This window comes from Candoia aspera, chromosome 1, assembly GCF_035149785.1.
Source record: "Candoia aspera isolate rCanAsp1 chromosome 1, rCanAsp1.hap2, whole genome shotgun sequence".
NCBI classification, from domain to species: domain Eukaryota; kingdom Metazoa; phylum Chordata; class Lepidosauria; order Squamata; family Boidae; genus Candoia; species Candoia aspera.
Window position 1 is genome coordinate 168,836,508 of NC_086153.1, and position 20,622 is coordinate 168,857,129.

Sequence of the window (20,622 nt, forward strand, 5' to 3'; positions counted from 1 at the left end):
GTGGAAAGGGAAATCCTTGCTTTTGAGCTGAGCTGTTTTTATAATTTTATAATGATTATTACAAACATTACAGGGCTTCAGAAGCATGCTGAGAATCTTAGAAAAAAAGGTCCTTACCTTGCTAGATTGAGAAATCCATACTGTGGGTTTTTTTCTAAGAAACATGGGACAGAGCAAAGTGTAGCATTGCACACACATTTCTCCCCAAAGCTAAAATGGCATTAGATGAAGGTCAGGATCTTGGAAACCATGTAATTTGGTTGGCCAGCAAGTCTTCCAATATTTGTGAATCCCACGAAATAAATACAGCAAAGACTTTCCCAAACTGTACAGAAATAGCAAAACCCACAATCCCAAGCATAACCCACAATCCCAAGCAACAACTCCCATATCCCTATTCTCTCAGAATGATTTAATCTGAAAATATACTGTATATGTATATGTATCAGGTGTAAATGTGCATTACATTACAAATGTAACCGGTATGTTCAGATCAATGTCGTTATTTTCTCGACCTTACAGTATGACTTAAGTAAACAAAGGTAAACTGCATTTATGTCTTGATCTGTAAGAATTTCATTACAAATTTTCTTACGGGATCAACTTCTTGTTCCTTATAATATCACAAAACTAAACAAAGGTATACAGCATTTTTTTCCTGATCTGCAAGAATTCCACTACAAATTCTCTTATGGGATTCACCCAAGTATTCCAAGATACTCACAACTGCAAGCCTCCCAAATTCCATACTCTGTATAAAGAAGAATAATGCTTTACAGAAAAGAAGGGTACAAAGTTTAATTAGAGGTATTGATATTAAAGCAGCAGCAAACCCAACCACAACAGATTAAATACAGTGAATGTTTTGCACTTTTTAAACTACAAACACTGAATTAATTGGAAAATTTCACACCTAAAAGTATTTTCCAAGAAAAGCATTCACAATTGTTCAAATAAATTAACTTGAAATTGTATAAGCTATTGTATACATAAGTTTTATTTGCAAAAATGTAATTGTTTCAGCCTTCCACTATTCATCTTCTTGAGTTGATAATATGAACCATCTTCTGAATTTTTTCATTGTTCCTCAAAATATTAGCCCTCTTAGTACAAATCTTGTCTTGTTCATCTTTGATCAATTGATCCAACTCAGTAAGTTCTATTTTTAAGGGTTCTACAACACCATCTGTGATACTGAAAAAGATAAAGACAGCAAACTAGACATTGTAAAACCAGTGTACATCTGTCCTGGATATATAATTACATTTGATTCAAAGAAACAGTCAGAAAGAGCTCACAGCAGTATATAATAGAAAGTTATCCTGAGATTTTACTGTGCCAGAAAGTAAAGGAGAAAAAAATCATCCTAACAGATTAAACTAAAAACAAGAGTTTAAGCAAGTATTCTGGTCAGTTACTAGGTTTTCCATTAGATTGTAAAATGAGTGGAGATTTATCTTAAAAAGCTGATGGACTAATGCATCAATTATGTTTGCCTTATGCCACTTGTTTGAGAGTAACTGTCAGTAACAGGTAGCTATATAATTTTTTTAAAAACCTGTATTCTTTATGCTTCCCATGTTCATTAATTTCAGTGGACAGAATGTGTCAAATGATAGATGCACTATTTTATGTGGATGATTAGGTAGTGGTGTGTGTGCGTGTGTGTTTTCAAGTCAGTCTTGATTCCTGGAGACTGCCCGGACAAATCCATGCAGTTTTCTTGGCAGCACTTTAGCATGTGGGCTGCCTTCTTCATAGGGTTGAGAGTGAGTGACTGGTCCAAAGTCATTCAGCTGGCTTCATGCCTAAGGCAGGACTAGTACTCACAGCCTCCTCTTTTCGGGCCTGGTGCCTTTAATCACCACAGAAAACTTTTGGGGGGAGATGGGCGGTGATAAAATCAATCAATCAATCAAATAAATAAGGTGCTTAGTAGTTAGTGCTAGATTAAAGCTAATTCAACAGTAGGTTGACTGTTACCCTATACCTAGATGTAGTGTACTTACCTTACCATCTTCTCCAACAGTAGTTACAGGACTTAATTTATGAACATTTTACCACAAGAAAACAACCACATCTTTCGTTAATGATAAAACAACAGGAATGTTGTAGAGAGTATCTCTCTTCATCTTCAAGTGGAGATTGCAGATAAGACTAGAAAGCTATCTGGCTCAAATGGCAGGTAGGCCTGGGATGGACAGAAGGTAGCACACTACTGCATTTATTAACCTTTGCCTGCTAGACGTGCAACCTTGCTTCCTTAGCTGAATTGTGGGAAGCAAGCAGTTTACTTATCTTCAACCTAGCGCTGTGCTTTCTTCCTAGAAACAATTCAATTCAATCCAATCCAATCCAATCCAATCCAATTTCAATTCAATTGATTTTATTACAGTCACTGACCAGTACAAGATACAATTCTATAAAAATATGCACATTAGCCATTAGCCATAAAATATGAGCCATCTAAATTAAAATAATTTTAAATTTGAGTTTACAAGTTCCAGTTAAGTGTTAAAATACATTTGGATCACAATGTAAGTGAGCCCCTTAATCAAGTTTAAAAACAATCTTATTAATTTGCATTATCATGACTAATATTCTATCAGGTATAAGTACCTATAAAAATATATGTAAAATATTAAAAGGAGTGATAAAAAGAGTAAAATATCATATATAAAATGTGTTATATAGACCACAAAGTTATTACAAGGGATACATTACTACATTTTTCCAATCATAATTTGACGTATCTTCATAGCAGCTGTGCAGAATCTGGCTACTTGCGCCGTGACAGTTGGATATTCATCTAGAAGTAACATTTGCATACAATCTATATCTTTCCATCTAGGGCATTTACTAATCAAAGGTAATATTAGTTTACTCCTGGGCTCTTTACCTAGCGCTGTAGAAACTATATACTTGCTCTTGTGCTATAGATAGATCTGGTAGCCTGAGAGAACATATACTCTCTCCCACACACCCATGCAGTCTGGAAGACTACTATGACATAGCCCTCAGTATTTTTCTACAAAAGTGTTAGACCTCTTCTACTCTGCCTTCTTCCTTAGTTTTGCACAGCCAGTCAAAGAAATAGATATGATTCAGATTTGCCTTGTATCTAAAACCCTATGCAGATAGCTTTGGATTCACCTAGTCTTTTATTGTAATTGTTTAGATTTTTCAAGACTCTTACCCTTGTTCCTTCTGTAGGGTCTCTTCAAGTTCTTTATTTTCATTCTGCCATGTCTGAAGCTCATTTCTCATGGCATCTACATCTTCCTGAATATAGTCCATGATTTTTCCAAGAGGGAGAGCACTCCGACAAAGGGCCTGAATGGAGCCACGAAATCTCTCTATTTCTTTGGTTACTAAGTCTTTTTCCTTTCTCTTTGCTGCTTCTGACAAAAGTGGCTTCTCCTAATAGTTAAAAAAAGTGAAAAAAGAGATAATCAATAGGCAAAATGAAGTAAAAGGGCTGAAAGAATGTGTTTGAGAAGCATCAGTGAAACAGTGCTCTTTTCAGGAGACTGATGAAGTTTTTAAAGGTCAATTAAAGAACTCCAAGCAGCTAACAGCAATCTTGCAGAGTAGAAGCATGAACAAAAAGAGAACTTGCACATTTAGCTTAATTGCGTTCAGAAATAAATTCAATCTTCACACTGTAGTTAGATGAAGAAAAACAGAGATAGTGTACTTTTATTCAGTAGATCTACTATTCATAGTAGAAAGCACTTAATCATCACTGGTTCTTTGTAGACACTTTCTACATGGAATAGAAAGTTTGCATGTAAGCGAGATGGTAGGGGGAGGGCTGCATTCCTGCAGCAGCAGCTGCTTGCAGGTCTGCCAGAAGGGCAATGGAGATTGTTAATCCCCAAGCCCAACAAGGAGTAGGAAGTGGAAATCAGGTGACCCATGTGACATCCCACAAGCACAATAGAGATGCATTTGCTAGAGAGACCCCCTTATGCTTATGAGACAATGCTGAGTTGACCCCTGATAATTCCAACAGAGACACGGGGTGTAAATCAAGTAAATAATACCAAATGGAAAGAAGAAAATGATTTGCTTACCCAAGCAAAATTATATCACTGGATAATAATACAATAATCAAGCATGCCTAACATATTCTCCCAGTCCTTATGAGGTACAGCCCATCTCACACCAGACATCCATTATTCAGAAAGCATGGATCAAAATCAAGTATTTCATGTCAACCTAACTTCCTTAGTCAGCAGTTCATCTTCCTTCACTTTCCAGACTTTTTTCCATGACAGATGGAAAAAGAATAGCATATGAATCCCCAGGTTCAATTTCCTAAATCTTCAGCATCCATGGTGATATGTCCTCATGGCAATATAATTTATCTTCACATAAAGAGGATGGAATAATTGTTAATGAACTGGATGTAAATTGTTCTATTAAATCTGAGGACTGTGATCCTGGCAAAAGTACACTTCATAAAATCAAGTAGTCTGCTTAGCACACGTTTGGATCTGTTCCTTGTAGTATTAATTATCCAGCATCAAAAACTCTTTTCACTGTCTTCTTGTAAGGAGAACCTGCATCCCCTTTATTTTCCCATCTTCTATTTGCTATGCCTTTTGCTTCTCACCTGATGATACAGAACCCATTTCTTCCATGAGACTACTTTGGAATACCAGGTGTTTCCTAATTTCAGGGATACTGTTATCCACTGAACCCGCTTTCTGTTTGGTTCTCTGTCTTGTGGGGAGTTGCTGAATTGTTTCATCTGATGTATACTTCCTTTGACTGGTTCAAGAAATCTTCATCCTCTGTCATAAAACAGCAGCTGCCTGTGGTCACAATCTTCTTTTCTAAATACTAAGTTTGCCCTTGCTAATAATACAATGGTTATTTTCAGACAAGAAAACATACTTACAAGTACGTATCATAAATTTAGAGTCATGTTCATTCATTTTTTATTTATGTTGGCCTTACTGGCATTTATTTTCTCTTCAGCATAGATGTTTGTTGAATTAGAGTCCTCCTCCCTTAACCTTCTTTTGTTAGTTCTGTCACCAGTTTTCTTTTTGTTTGTCCTGTTCATTCCCTCTGGTTTACTGAAGTAACCCATATTCCTGTTTCTAGATATTACATCTTTCCTAAAATAAAACAGGGGAACACGTAGGATAACATGCCAGAAAAGTTGAGGTTTACATTAAAATACAAAAAAAAAAAAAAAAGCTGACAGGGGTTTTTAATACTAATTTTTTGGCATAAAACTACAGGAACAGATACCTTGAACAATCCAGTTTGTTCTATCCAATCACACACATGTCTTGCAGCCATTTGTTGCACAGTATTTACAGGATGTATTTATGGAAGCATAGTGTTTGCTCTCTAACTTAAGACTTATTTTCATACAGTTTGAAAACACATTTTTGCCTTAATCTTTAAATCTCTTACCCATTGTTATTACTTCTGTCAGAGATCTTCTCTCCACTAACATTCTTATTAACAAGAATTTTTAATTAAAAATATGAAATTCTGAAGAATTTCATATACAAAGTTGCATACACAAAGTTGAAGATTTGGTTTGTTAATCCAAAATTATCTGTAACTGGTAGCTGCTTTCTAAAGCTTCAGGCAGCATCTGAAGCAGACTTGAAATATTCATTTTATCTAGGCCTTTTGGCATGTAAAATCCATGCTCTTCCATTTGAGAACAGCCCTCCTTTGTTACATGTAATCTTTTTAAAATGGGGATTCCCAGGATTGATTCTGGGGTCTTCATTCAAAAGTCATGTCATTCTAATCCTTTCTAATATTACATCCAAATAAGAAAAACAAACAAGTAAAATAATTATTATGTCCCATAATAAATCAAATATGGCCCTCATATGATAATGGACACAGCTTAGGGTGGAAACAAATGCTGGGTATATCAGTAATTGCTTACATATATGTAATGTACTAGGTCTGGCCAATCTTGTACCAAGGGCAGACAACAGGTGGAACTGCATTAAAAATTACCTAAAGTTTGCATTTGAAATACTGTATTTGGTGTTTTGTCAGGACGTGTAATTCAAAAATGGAACATTCTGTTCCTGAATGATGACTTTTGCACTTTCCTAGTACTCTGTAACAGGACTCTGCAAAACATTTTAAAGAGGTTATTTGCACAGCAAAGTATTAAAGCTGTCATATCCCTTGGAAGGCTCATGGACCTATTCCAAAGACTGTCTTGGATTGTCACCACATGCACGTGCAAGCATAAAGAGCACTTCTGCTAGGACTTCAAGTGAAGCATCTGTGCATGCACAAACACAAGCAGACAGCTGGGGACATGCTTTGAACCAGCCGCTGGTGTCTTCTAAAGGATACAACTGCATTGCAGTTTTAATGGGGTTATTTCACTTGAGTTAACATGCTTTGCAAAGTACCTTATTGCACACAGAAAAATGAAATTGTGTATAGTGATTTCCGTTTATATTGTGCTGTACGTTGGTACAGTTTCTTCTCAAAAGCATGTGTCAAACAGGGTTGAAGAATTACTTCATAAATCAAATTTCTATCTGGTGAGTGAATTTTTATTGAACTCTGGCTGAGTTGATAAATATAAGGCAGTTATAAATACTGTGGCAACCAGGTTGGTTTACCTTATGAAGTATGTTCTTTTCAGGATAATATATTAGGAATGTGACAATATGTTCCATTGATTGACAGCTCTTACTGTCAAGAAGTTCTTCCTAATGTCTAATCTGTATCTACATTCTTGAACTTTCATCCCATTCATTCTATTGTTACCCTCTGGAGCAACTGAGAATAAGTCCAAACCCTTTACAATGCGACAGTCCTTCAGATATTTGAAGATAGCTATCATGTCCTCTCTCAACCTTCTCTTCTGCAAGCAAAACACATTTCTAATGTGTTTTAAGCATTCCTTGTAGGACTTGGTTCCCATCTTTCACCATCTTGGCAGTGCTTCTCTGGACTTGCTCCAGTTTATCAATATCTTTTTTAAACGGAGGTGTGCAGAACTGGATATAATATTCCATGTGAGGCCTGACCAAGGCAGAGTAGAGTGGGATAATGACTTCCTCCAATCTGGACTCTATGCTTCTCTTGATGCTGCTTTCTTTGCAGCTGCATTACACTGTTGGGACATGTTGAGCATGTGAACCACTAGTACACCAAAGTCCTTTTCACATGTGTTGCTCTTGAACCAAATTTCCCCAACTTGTTCATGTTTATTTTTCTTACCTAGATGCATAACTCTGTTTCTCCCTGTTAAATTTCATTCTATTTGTTTCTCTCCACCGTTCTAGCCTAAGTCTTTTTTAACTTTTTCCCACTCCTCCCAAGTATTAGTCACCCCTCCTAGCTTCATATTGTCTGCCAATTTAGTAAGCATTCCCTCAACTCACTCATCCATATCATTTATAAAAACACTGAACAGCACTTGGCCCAAGACAGAACCCTGTGACACCCTACTCAAGTAGGGTACTCCAAGTAGATTTGGCATTGTCTATAACTACCCTTTGAGTACAACCCTTCAGCCAACTGTGGATCCACCTAAAGGATGAGTTGTCAAACCCATATTTGAACACATAAGGATGCTATGAGAGACTTTGTCAAAAGCCTTGCTGAAGTCACGATATGTGGCATTTCCCCAATCAACCAAGCTAGTAACTCAATCATAAAAGAACTGCTTGTGGCTCAGTATTCTACAACAAAGGGATATGAGGTGCACAGTGACTGATTTGCAAGCACTTTGAAAAGTACACATTAATTACTTGAAGTCAGCATGGATTTGTCAAAAAGAAGTCTTGCCAGATTAACTTTATCTTATTAACCTTATTTTGCTATGATAACTTCCTTCATAGATTTTGAAATGTTGTGGACAGAATGTATGCATGTAAGGTGCTGGACTGGCCCTCGGGAGATCCAAGTTCAAGTTTACCCTCAGCCATGGGTGTCAGGTTAACATCCAACTATACACTTCTCAGTCCCCATTTGAAGTGACGACTGAGGACTAGGATATTCCATGGATAATTCACACAGCAGACAATACACTTCAGGGAAGAAGCTTATTCTGGGACCTGGTGGGCTTTGGTTTCTACTTGCTTCAATGTATGGGACAATTAATCCCACACAGAGAAAAAGTTGGAAGCAATCCAAGAAAGTAAAATAAGGAATTAATGCACCGTATACCAATTAGTAAGCTTTGATGCCACATACCAACTTATCAATTCCAAGCTTTAATTTTCAGTTTAACCCCACACCAATATGCATAATTTTAACCACTTTAGAGTGCAATTGCCAGGGGTGGTCGTGGGGATGCAGAGTGGTTGAGGAGGACATTACATCCTTTCTCTGGTCATTCTGTTTGGTGTTCTGTTTCATATGCGGACTTGTGGCATACAGGAGGCATACAGTTAACCTGCATAGTTAACTGAGAAAAACATCTTCAGAGCATTTGCCACAATATACAATAGGGGATCTGCCAAAATGTTTTTTTCTTTCTGAACTCTTGGTTTGAGCCAGGTTAAAGCCCCAAGGGCTTCTGCCTGAGTTTGTTATCCATGTTTTATGCCTAGGTGACACTCTAGTGCCTAGGTGACATTCTAATGGGCTTTACCCGTTAACAGATTGTTATCAACAAACTACATAGGAGTTGTCAATAATGCTCAATGTCAAACTCTCTCCTGGAAAGGTAGCATGCAGGACTGACTGATGCCACAGTAAAATGGTTGATGAATGGTCTTTTTGAACATGATTACTGACAACGGAAGCTCACTGGGTAACTTCGGGACAGTTACTCTTTCTCAGTCCAGCCTACCACAGGGGATGGTGGTTGTGGGGAAAAAGAGGGGAGGGAGTGACCCCTTTGAAATACCAGCAGGGTGGGGGCCATTCGAATCTTGGGGAAAATCTCATTCCATAAGGCAGGCACTGCAACAGAGAAGGTGCACTTCTGGGGTTCTGACAGATGGCATTGGTTTATTTATTTATTTATTTACAGGACTTACTGTATATGGCTGCCTATCTCATATGATGACTCTAGGTGGCTCACAACAATCCATAAAAACATTGTTAAAAACAAAAGTACCCTTCTCCCCAGGCACCAGACCAAATATCCTTGCAGCTCAACCCTCATCCTAGCCCAATGGTTGGGGAAAGAGCCAGGTCTTCACAGTCTTCCAGGGCGGCCACTGAGAAGGCATGCCTCCAAGGTCCCATCAGGTGGCAACATTTAAGGGAAGTGACCTGGAGTGCACCTACCCTATCTAACCTAGTAGGACAGGCAGACTCCGTCAGGGAGAGATAGTACCGCAAGTAACCCTGTGCCATGTAGGGCTTTAAAGGTGATAACCAGCACCTTGAATTGCACCTGGAAGGCAACTGGAAGCCAGTGCAGCTCACAGCAGTGGTGTTACTTAGGTGAACCATCTGGCACCCAAAACTGCCTGTGCTACTGCATTTTGGACCAGTTGCAGCTTCTGGATGGTCTTCAAGGGCAGCATGTAGAGCATGCTGCAGTAATCTAAAAAGGAGGTGACTAAGGCATGGGTGATTAAAGTAAGGCTTCATGGTCCAAGAATGGGTGCAACTGGTATACAAAATGGATTTCTGCAAAGGCCCCCAGACCACAGCTGCCACTTGCTCTTCCAGCAGGAACCGTGAGTCCAAAAGGACCCCCAAATTGTGCACCAGATCTGTGCAGGGGAGTGTTACCCCATCCAGAGTCAGAGATGTCAACTCTCCTGACCCTTGGGGGCCAAAAAAACCCACAACCACTCCGTCTTGCTGGGGCTAAGTAGCAACCAATTTCTCCCCTTACAGCCTCCAGGCACTGAGCCAGCACCTGAACAGCATCACTTGCCCAGCATGGGGTAGAGATGTTTAATTGGGTATTATCAGCATACTGATGATACTGAATCCCATGTCAGTGGATGACCTCTCCCAGTGGCTTCATATAGATGTTAAATAGGAGGGGAGAGAGATCCAAACCCTGAGGCACCCCACATAATAGGGACCTAGGCCTGGACCTCTACCCCCCCACCAGCACTGACTGGTACTGGCCATGGAGAAAGGAGGAAAACCACTGCAAAATAGTGCTTCCCACTCCCAATCCCTGGAACCAGTCCAGTAAGATACCATGGTCAATGGTATCAAAAGCTGCTGAGAGATCCAGAAGGGCCAGGATGGACACACCACCCCAATAGCAAGCCCTCCAAAGGTTATCCATGTGTGACCAATGCTGTCTTGGTACTATATCCCAGCCTGAATCCTGACTGAAAAGGGTTCAGATAATCCACTTCATCCAAGTCCCTGTGTAGCTGGGAGCTCACCACTCTCTCAACAACCCTCCCTAAAAAGTGTTTAGGGAAGGTTGGAGACTGGATGAAAGTTATCCAAAACCATAGGGTCCAAGGATGGCCTCTTGAGGAGGGGGTGAACCACCACCTCTTTCAAGGCCAGTGGAATCACCCCCTCCCACAAGGAGGCACTTACCACCACTAGGACCCAACCACATGCCACCTCCTGGGAAGCCTTAACCAACCAAGAGAGGCATAGGTCGAGATTACAGATGACAGAATTCACAGCAGTAAGGACCCTGTAAAGACCCTCAGGACTGACCAGCCCGAACTCTTCCCAGATAATTCAACTAGGATGTGTCTCAGTCACTTCCACTGGTTCTCCCCATCCAGAGTCCAACTCTGAACGAAGTCAAGCAACAGATGCCTAGAACAGTCCTTGCAGTGACCCTGCAAGGGCTCACCCAGTTCCCCTTTACCCAGTAGGGCCCTGGTCATCCGAAACAGGGCTGCTGGCCAGCCATCTGGGGATGCAATAAGAATGGAGAAGTAAGAATGTTTCATCACTCTTACCACCTCAAGATAAATCCTAGTAAAGGCTCGTACCTGTGTTTGATCGGCTTCCTCCATCATTTTCCTCCAGCAGGACTCTAGGTATCTCTTGTGTTGCTTCATTTCCCAGATCCCTGCTGTAAATCAAGTGGCCCTATGGGATCTGCATAATTGAAGGAACCTGGAGCATGCCTATCCTGCCAGATTGAATTAGCCAGGCAGATACTATGGGAAATAGATGGTCCCTCAAGTAACCAGGCCCTTTGCCATATGGGGCCTAATAGGTGACAACCAGCACCTTGAATTGCACATGGAAGCAAACTGGCAACCAGTGCAGCTTGTGAAGCAGAGGTGTAACAGGGGCATACCAAGGCATGACCATCACTGCTCACACCCCTGCACTGTGGACCAGTTGAAGCTTCTGGGTGGTTTTCAAGGGCAGCCCCTTGAATTAATAATAGAAAGCATAGGTGATAATAAGGAAGTCAATATTTCACATGGATACTTCATTTATTTTAATTTCTACATATATTCATCCTTGTTTCCTGAAGCTCCTGAGAGAACTAGGGGCAGGGAAGACAAATATGAATAATTCTTGCTATTAGAGAAGCAATAACACAGAATTCTCTGCATAGGGGAGTCAAACAGCTCTATGATATCATCCATCCAAATTTGCTTCCAATCGCTCTTGTAGAAGCAAGTAAAGGGGATTTTTTTCTCAAATTCTCAGCTATTACATGAACAGATTATGAGAACTTATTGTAACTCTCTTCTGAGAGAGAATGACAGAATACGAAAATGGTACAAAATAATAATCAAAATAATATGAAGAAGTTATAGAGAGTAATGTTGATTGAGTCTCTTTAATCAGCACCAAGCACGAGTGGAAGATATGGCAAGGAGAGAAAAATTACCACATCTCCTACATTTTTGAAAATCTTGCCACAAGGGTGCTGTGGATATTAGAATCACCTGCAATAATTGTAAGGCACTTACAATCAGATATCACAACTGACCGACTAAATGCTGAAAAAACATACTGTCAGCCCAGGTGTCTATAACTCCCTGCTACTCTCCATTTCTGATTACTTAATTCAATTCCACAAGTTTCAAAAAGGCTCTAGCCAGGGTCAAGTCAATGGATCTTCTCTTTGGAGAAGAATTACAGATGATATTTAAACCAGCACTATCTAATGCTATTGAAACAATGCTTTCTTTGTTTATAAACCACATCTCTATGATAACCACTGCTTTAATATTAAAATTAGGTATATAGTTAAAAGGGGATCAGATTGGAGATACCGACAAAGTAAGAATTTGCCATAATCAATTCTTTGTAATTTATTAGCAAGTTACCTTCTCAGCAGATTTTGGCAACTGTGATAATTCATAATCTTTCTTTGCTTCCAATATTCTTTGGACAAGACTACCTATTGAAAATGAATATTGTTACTATAGTTATGAACTGCAAAAGAATTCTGTAAAAAGAAAAAAGAAGCAAACTTCTACATCAACTTAATTTTATTTCACTAAAATAAAATATTTTGTCCTAAATTTATTTTGGCAGATCCTGTAGAAGTGACCATGAAAATAATTCAGTGACGGCACACTACAACTACACTATATTTGTATACAACTACAGTATATAGTTTGGTCTAGTGGTTAAGGCCTGAAATCAGGAGACTGTAAATTCTAGTCCCACTTTAGGCCTGAAAGCTGGCTGGGTGACCTTGGGCCAGTCGCTCTCTTTCAGCCCAACCCACCTCACAGGGTTGTTGTTATGGGGAAAATAGGAGGAGGAAGGAGTATTTGGTATGTTCCCTGCCTTGGGTTATTTATAAAAAATAATTAAGGCGGGATAAAAAAAATCAAATAATAATAAAAGATAAAAAATAAATTGTATCTTTTCTAGACTGTGTTGATAAGACTGGCCCAATTATAATCTTTGATGGCAATTCACAGTCAATCCTTTTGTCAAGTTTTTGAGGATACTATTGGTTGATTTTCACCAGTCTTTAACAATTTTTTCTGTTATTGATATTTAAATATATATAAATTACATATATGTTGTATAGAAATTGATGCAATATAAGAAATTGATTCAATTCCCATTGTTAGTGGTCAAGTTTGTAATCTGAAAATACTGAAAAATTAAAATGCAGTTTCCAGTGGCATTTAAAAATATCGGGAAATGCTGTGGTTAAAAAAAATCAACATAAAAGAGTTCTTTGTAAAACCTTATAAAAAGGATAAATATTCAAAACTGCTCATTATTTACTGGCTATCTTAACAACTTTTCATCTGGACACATGTCATTCTGAATGCAAACACTGAATATGGATGTTTAAAATGTTTGTTTCTCCTACAGACCCCAAAAGGATTTACAAACAGTAGACAGACTCTAGGGCTTTATTATTTTTTACATTTTATTTAGGTTTTATCTAAGTAATTTTTTTTTTTTTTAGTTTTTATTCTGATACTTTCTTTCTTCAATTAAAAACAGCACATCTGTCAACATCTATATTTATCTCAATCACACTTACAGTGGAATATTCATTTGGAGTTCCTTTTTCATTTATTTATATAATTTTTATACTGTCTCAGTCAAACAACTCTGGATGGTTAACAATAAAACATAAAATTGACAATCCATAAAAGAAATTAAACACCTTCAAAACAGCGTAAGATAATTAAAAATGGCCACTCAGTCATCAACAACACCACTCAAATATCCACTTAAAAAGGCAAGTTTTCGGGGCTTTTCAGAATGCCAAGAGCAAAGGGGTCAGTCTTATCTCTGGGGGCAGTACATTCTACAGCAGGGTTTCTCAACCAGGGTTCCATGGTATCCTCGGGTTCCGCGAAAGGTCACTAGGGGTTCCCTGGGAGATCACAATTTATTTTATAAATTATTTCAAATTTGGGCAACTTCACATTAAAGAAGTCAGTTTCATTATTTTTAGTTTAAGAACATGGTTAATGCATATATACAGGCCTACACATGAAACTAATATAATAATTTTGTAACTTCTGGCCTACATTTGAGCCTGAATGTGCGGGGGTTCCCCAAAGCCTGAAAAATATTTCAAGGTTTCCCTCAGGGTCAAAAAGTTGAGAAAGGCTCTTCTACAGTGTTCGGTGAATCACAGTCAAGACCTACCTTCTGACCCATCTCTTTCACCTCTCATGATGGGACCTTAATCAATCCCTCCATCATTTGATTTAACACAGCAAGCCAACATTTACTGTCTTCATTGGAAAAAGTACATAAAATCCCTAGGATAATCAGCCTCTTAAAGGAGTAAATTGAGTTGGACATTCTAATTAATGAGATGACAAAAAGATATAAGTCTGAAGGGCCCTCCCTTATCCATGTGGGCCCTCCCTTATCCATGTTGGTTGAAACCACTAGTGTGTGCTATTCACAACACAGGATTGTCCCAATAAGAAAAGAGAGCTCTCTGAACCTGTCAGTGCTCATGAAGCTGGAAAGTGCTAAAAAACCATTGCAATGATTTTGCCTTCTACTGATCTATGTTCAGCAGATAATATGCAAATGGAGAAAATGTAGCACTATTATTACTCTTCTCAAGACTGGTTGTCCAAGAAAAATCACCCTGAGAATTTCTATGTCTGAAAGGTGTTGCTATCCTGAACCTTCTGACCATTTGCTTGACTCTCTCATTATGTATTGTTCCTTCATGGGACAGTTCATGAAACCCCTGTTATCCTCTTTATTGCCCCTACTTTCTTAGGAGGAACTTTTCTGCCCTCTTTCACATGAGCAAGTCAATTCCTTGGATGGGGAAGAGGTAGATGGTTCCTCCAGGCATAAATGTACTCTGATTTGCTTTGGACCAATACAGCAATATTGAAAATAACTCTAAGCACATTGTTGCTTCACCTGGTGGTTTGGGGTTGTAGATGGGCCCACCATGGGGAATAGATAGGTTTCACTGGGAAACTGCTTCTCCTGAGCCTTGGGCCAACTGGTTCCTCTACAGACTATATATTCAGCTTAATACACCTATTCTTACCATATCAGAGAAGGGTGGGAGGAGGGTAGAATCCACTTACGTTCTAGAGAGTGGAAGGGAACCTCTGTTTTCTGTCTCTTTGTATTCTTTCCTACCATCAGCAGTGAACTGAGCCTTCAGACCTTACTGACTGGTTACTGGATTGGGATGGAAAGGCTTGAACAAGGAATCAACTTTATGTTTTTTATGCTTTTCTTTGGTGAAGATTGAGCAGCTGAAGCTTGGAAGAAGTCCAAATGGGCAGGGAGTGGAGGCTTATGAACTTTAATTGTTGATGCACCCAGAATGGTAGGAGCTGCTCTCAGGCTTTCTCCCAAAAAGCAAGTGAGAGGAGTGGTTTCTGAACTCCTGTGGTATGAGGTTCTGGCAATAAATATAGGATTTGATATAGTGGCCTTCTCCTAAAAAAACTTTATTCTCACAATGGGTATGTTAAAAAGCAATAAGGCTGGTAGCAGACACTTTTTTTTAGGGAAAGAAGAAAGGGAATAGAAGAAGCACATTCTGGGAAATGTGTCTTCTAAGGTTACCAGAGTAGGAGGGAAAGAGGAACTGGACTACAGTTACATAGGAAAATGAAAGCGGAAGGGTTACTACCTTTTGGTTTAGCTAGAATATGTTCTATACAGATGCAAATCTGTAAGTGTAATCCACATAAACCATGAAAATAACTATTTTTACTAGGCTGCAATGGAAGGGAATAACTGACAAACCAAGAAGCAAAAACTGGATCAAGTAGTATCACATAAAATAGGGGAAAGATGAGAACAAAAAAATTAAATAGTGATAGTCTAAAGAAATTCATCGAAAATAGGAAAAGGCAGAGCTAGAGAAAAGATGACTTTTGACTAAGTCAGTTCTGTTTTCAGAAAATTTAGCTTTATGGTGGATGAATGAAAATGAACACACAAAAGCACAGAAAAATATTTTTGAACAAAATACTTACCATGTTTCTCATCTCCTTCAAGCTCTACTGTTGCCTCCTGAATTAGAGCAGACAGAAAGAAGGTTTCTATTATCACGATTAATAGATTGCAAGTGTTTTAATACCTGATTCAAAAACCTGTTCAAAAACAGTAATACTTGGAACTGCTTCTCTCTTACCCTTAACACAAAATAAAACTAAATTATCACTTCAATGTTGTATTTTACAAAGCCGTTATTCTTTCTTGTGAAATAATCAGATGGAAGTCAAACATTATTATCATTTTTCACTAGATCTCTATGATATAGAGTTGACAGCTTCACAACAGACATCATCATAATCTAGCAAGATTTGATGGAATTATTAATGTTTTAGGCTGCTAAGAGGCCTCCAATTGTTACTACGCATTCAAAAGGTAAAATCCAAAATTACACAATTGCCAGTCTATAGAAAATAACTTCCCCTAAGTCTTCTCACTGTGAACCTTTTAGAGCAGATTTTAATGTGCATGATGCTACAGAAATCATTCCACCTTCTGTTCCATGAGTAGCCATTGTTTTAATATATGCAAATACACTACTAGATTCTATTCTATCGTTTTTTCATACTTTATTTTCTATGATAATATTTATACACCAACAAATACACCAATAAAAACAAAACAGTAACTAGGGCAATAATAAAGCTCATATAAATTGATAATAAATTAAAAGTCAGTAATAAAAACAGAATAAACAAATAATGATTAATAAAACAAATCTATTGGAAGTGGTAGGACTTAGCGAGGATATCAGGTAGCGAGGATATCAGGCATATCACCCTAGGGTGGGCATTCTGTACAGCAAACTCCACTACAGAAGAAGCTTTCTATGTAGCTGCCCCTCACATCACTGGGGAGAGCGGCACCTGGAAAAAAATCTCTGAAGATGACCTTAACAATTGGCATCTTAACATATGAAAAACGGTATTTCTCCAAGTAGATGGTTTTTAAACAATTTGGTTGTCATTTGCAACACTCACCCCTGATTATCATCCCATTGATTGAAACACCTGGCTCTAATTTCCCCTTCAAATGAAGTGATAATCCTAGAGGTTCACATACTTTTGCCACATACAAACATATAGCTTTGGATCATTTTCCTCAATAAATAAATGAAAAAGTATGTTTTTGACTCATTTGTTTAATTGGCTTCGCTTGATCTAGTTTTCGAACTTGTGTGGAGAACAGATCACATTTTAGATCACATTTATGCAGAAATATCAAAAATTCAGTACGGTGCACAAACTTTTAAGTACCACTGTTAGCAATGTTTTTGCTCCATTTGACTTTAAACCATCCTCCATTTACTTGTCCTCAATCTAACTATGTACTATGGTGAAAAGGAGACTGATCAAAAGGTTAAGGTACTTGGGATCAATTACCAGGTCATCTTTGTTTTTCACAAGTAGGTGAAGTGTTTATTAAATTAGTGTCAGCAAGAAAATCTCCCATGAACTTCAGATATCCATCAAATTCTGAGGGCAGATCACCCTAATATGTTTCTTACATTTGACATGAAAAAGAAGTTACACATTTTTACTTAAATTGATCACCAGGATGTACATAGACAAATCTTTTTATCATGTTCAAACCTATTAGGGTGTGAACAGATCCCCTTGTACTTAGGGACATGACATAATGTAACATCCATATCTCTTTGCTCTGAGTGCTTAAGGTTAGATATATATACCATTCTAAAGATAGCTGCTAATGTTCTATCTTAGGTCAACCAATACTGGAAAATGTCTCCATCTCTAGTCTAGTTCTGAATATCTTCTGATATTCTAGAGGTGATGGACTCGTCCCTGGGGGTGTTGACGACCGACAGGAAGCTCTGGCGTGGGCTGGTCCATGAAGTCACGAAGAGTCGGAAGTGACTAAACGAATAAACAACAAACTAGTCTAGTTCTCATAATTCAAGGGCCAGTCTTAAATAAGCAAGTGGGAAGCAACCTACTGTAATCCCATAAAGAAAATGAGAGAACAAAACAGTGGACAACACATTAACGTTTTCATATTTAAATGAGAAAGCACATTAACCAACCATTGTCAATTCTGTTATTTCGGGTAGCTGCTGTTCTGCTTCCACTACAAACTGGTCATCCTCTTCTTCTTCTTTGTCTATAATAACATTTGAAACTATTTTGGCACTGCCATTTCTATAAGAAAATAAGGACAGAGCAATAATTCAGGTATTAAGTTGTCATGGATAGTCATTTTCAAGGCAGAAAATAAACCTTTCTTCCAAAATCAGGCTATTTCTAAAAAGCTGTAAAAGTTCAAGGATTCAATGCCCTAAAATGGAAATTTGAGGGAAATTCAAAACATTATTTTATTCTCAAGTAATTTATTTTCCTATTATAAGATCATCTGGCAAAGCCGGGCAAAGGAAGATCTGCTAAAGTAGCTGAGTCGAACTCCTTTTTTTTGCAGTAGAACAGCATTTTTAAAAACTCTTTCCCTTATACTGATCATAGTTGTCATATGTGTACGGCCCAAATTGGACCCCTCTCCAGAAAAGCGAATTGTAGATCCAAACCAAGACCTTATTTTTTCACTGTTTCTGAGTCTCCTACTACCGTTGAATGTGATAGTTTTCCACCTGCCTAGAATGACCCTCACTTTGTACAAATGGATGCCAGCAAAATGCTAGCAGCCCTAGAATCATAAAGTTAAATCTTCATCCATCAACATGGGGCTGGTAGTATTCTTGTAACTTTGTAAACAAAAACTACACAAGTTACTATGTTTCTGACAGTTTCAAAATTAACAAGTCACAGATCGATATAACTAATTATAAATATACTTAAAGATGGAGACATGAAGTATTGTATTCGAAAGTACCCAACAGAGGAAGTTATGAAGCAGAAATGGCAGATTTACATTACTTCTTAAAACTAGTCAGCTTATGACAAAGTTTTATAAATGGGAGGGCTACTGAGGAAACCCAACTAAGATGTTTCCTAATGAAATACTAACTGTTAAGTGAATTAATATTCTGAATATATAAAATGGGCCATTATAATAAGTGGAAAACACAAAAAGATGCAATCACTTTTGCAAAGAACCTTCCATGCTAGAAAGGGTACCAAAGAACGTTGAGATGAAAGGATAGCAATGGGATGCCATCCCTATTAAATTAAATGATCAATCTAAAAAAAAAAGTAATCTCAAATATGAAAATTGGAAAGCATATACAATATGTGAACCTACCAGGTTATTTCCAAAGAATTCACTAATGCTAATGAAAGGAAGCTTGCAAAGAAGTCTTTAGCTTCCTGATGGGAAGTTAATTTCCACTTCTTTATTGTCAAAGATAAGGTAAGGATGGTATATTGATATTTAGATATACTAATAATCTGCACCTGGACTGAGCTGCCATTTATGAGGTAACCTACTAACAAACTCAGCTTGTCTCTTGGTTGTTTTATTTCTAATATTCCTCACGTTACTCTCCCAGCTTTCCCACAATCTCTCACATTTCTTATCATCTCTTCCTCTGTGTACCACGGATTGTTCAGATGGGAAGTCTTCCATTTTTCCAGGAATACACACCTTTGATGCCAGATATCTTGGAGTGGTTTCAGCCTGCCCCAGCAGCAGGCTGCCTACAAAATGGAAGCTCTGTTGCAAGGACATGTTTTTGGCAGATGCTAAGTAGGGCGCCTTTATACTGCAGTAAGCAGGCTGTATGGAGAAACCATGAACTTGCTTCTGGAAATTTGGTCCTCCTGCTGAGGCAGCATCTGCTTGCTAAGCATGAATAACTCAATCACACAAAATGAGCAATCAGCTAATTAGCATGCAGCTGTTAGCTCACAGCACTTGTAATTTATTCATTCATAACTTCTCAGCACACAGCCTTTCCTGCCTGTAAAGCTTGGGAGACCAATTCCTGTTTGATCTCCATATTCACTTATTTAGATTACAGCTTAAAGCAGAGGTGGGCAACCTTGCTGATAAGACAGGCACTACACTTGAGGGTCACAGTCAGGAGGAACAATGATGCAAAATGGGTAAAACTATGTTTCATGCATAGGGATATGATTTTCTGGATTTTTCCCTGGATTTTTTTCCCCTAGGGGGTTAAAGTATTTCTTTTTTAAACTATGTCAAGCTTATTTTAAAGTTTACATCACAGTTTATATTTTTTATGTTCTTTATGACTTAAAGTGGAAGAAAAGTACACTGCCAATAGCAAATATGGTTGGAGGGGGTGCCAGGAGTTTGAAGGACCTCAACTTGGGGGAGATTAATCTTTAGATACACAATTTTGCAGCAAATGTTTATGTTATAAATGTTTATGTTATAAAATGCTTGCATTTATTATGTTTATGTTTATAAATATATTTATGGTATAGACAATTTTAGGGTTTAATAATTATCTTCATTATTTGCTATAATAATTACTATTATTAAACTTTCTTTGGATAATATAATAGTGCTGAATAACCAAAAGGCAGACAGACTGTAATACATATTTTATTGATCTTGTCTGCAAATAGCACGTATTAGAAAATTCCAAACAATCAGAAAAATGGTAGAAAGAACAGTCTTTTTACTAGATAACTGGATACTGATTGTTTTTGATAATGCAAACTTGTTTTCTAATTGGATCTATTATGGAATAGTTTATCAGTAATATTAAGAATTTTTCATTATTCATACTCTGTCCCTACCTTTCTGGGATTAAAATCTCTGTACTTTCTTGTCGTTTTATACGGGGTGGAGCTGGTCGTGCACTGCTGGGTCGTGGTAGCCTTCTGTTAAGTAGGGAAG

The 20,622-nt window shown here is 38.0% G+C and overlaps 1 protein-coding gene across 7 annotated transcripts in view; it reads right to left on the bottom strand.

The window, feature by feature from the left end:
- Positions 1 to 772: 772 nt before the first annotated feature.
- TRAF3IP1 (TRAF3 interacting protein 1) overlaps positions 773 to 20,622 on the bottom strand; it is a 79,585-nt gene continuing 59,735 nt past the window's right edge. For 5 of the 7 annotated variants that reach the window (XM_063317888.1, XM_063317886.1, XM_063317887.1 and 2 more), the window contains 6 exons: positions 20,523 to 20,606; positions 17,888 to 18,002; positions 15,825 to 15,861; positions 12,198 to 12,271; positions 3,197 to 3,420; positions 773 to 1,194 (listed from right to left, as the gene is read on the bottom strand). In XM_063317888.1, the coding sequence (XP_063173958.1) occupies positions 1,035 to 1,194; positions 3,197 to 3,420; positions 12,198 to 12,271; positions 15,825 to 15,861; positions 17,888 to 18,002; positions 20,523 to 20,606 (694 nt within the window). In that variant the 3' untranslated portion in view covers positions 773 to 1,034. Of the gene's footprint in view, positions 1,195 to 3,196; positions 3,421 to 4,906; positions 5,130 to 11,346; positions 11,405 to 12,197; positions 12,272 to 15,824; positions 15,862 to 17,887; positions 18,003 to 20,522; positions 20,607 to 20,622 lie in introns of those variants that run through there. The other 2 variants (XR_010068891.1, XM_063317891.1) reach the window with 2 other exon arrangements.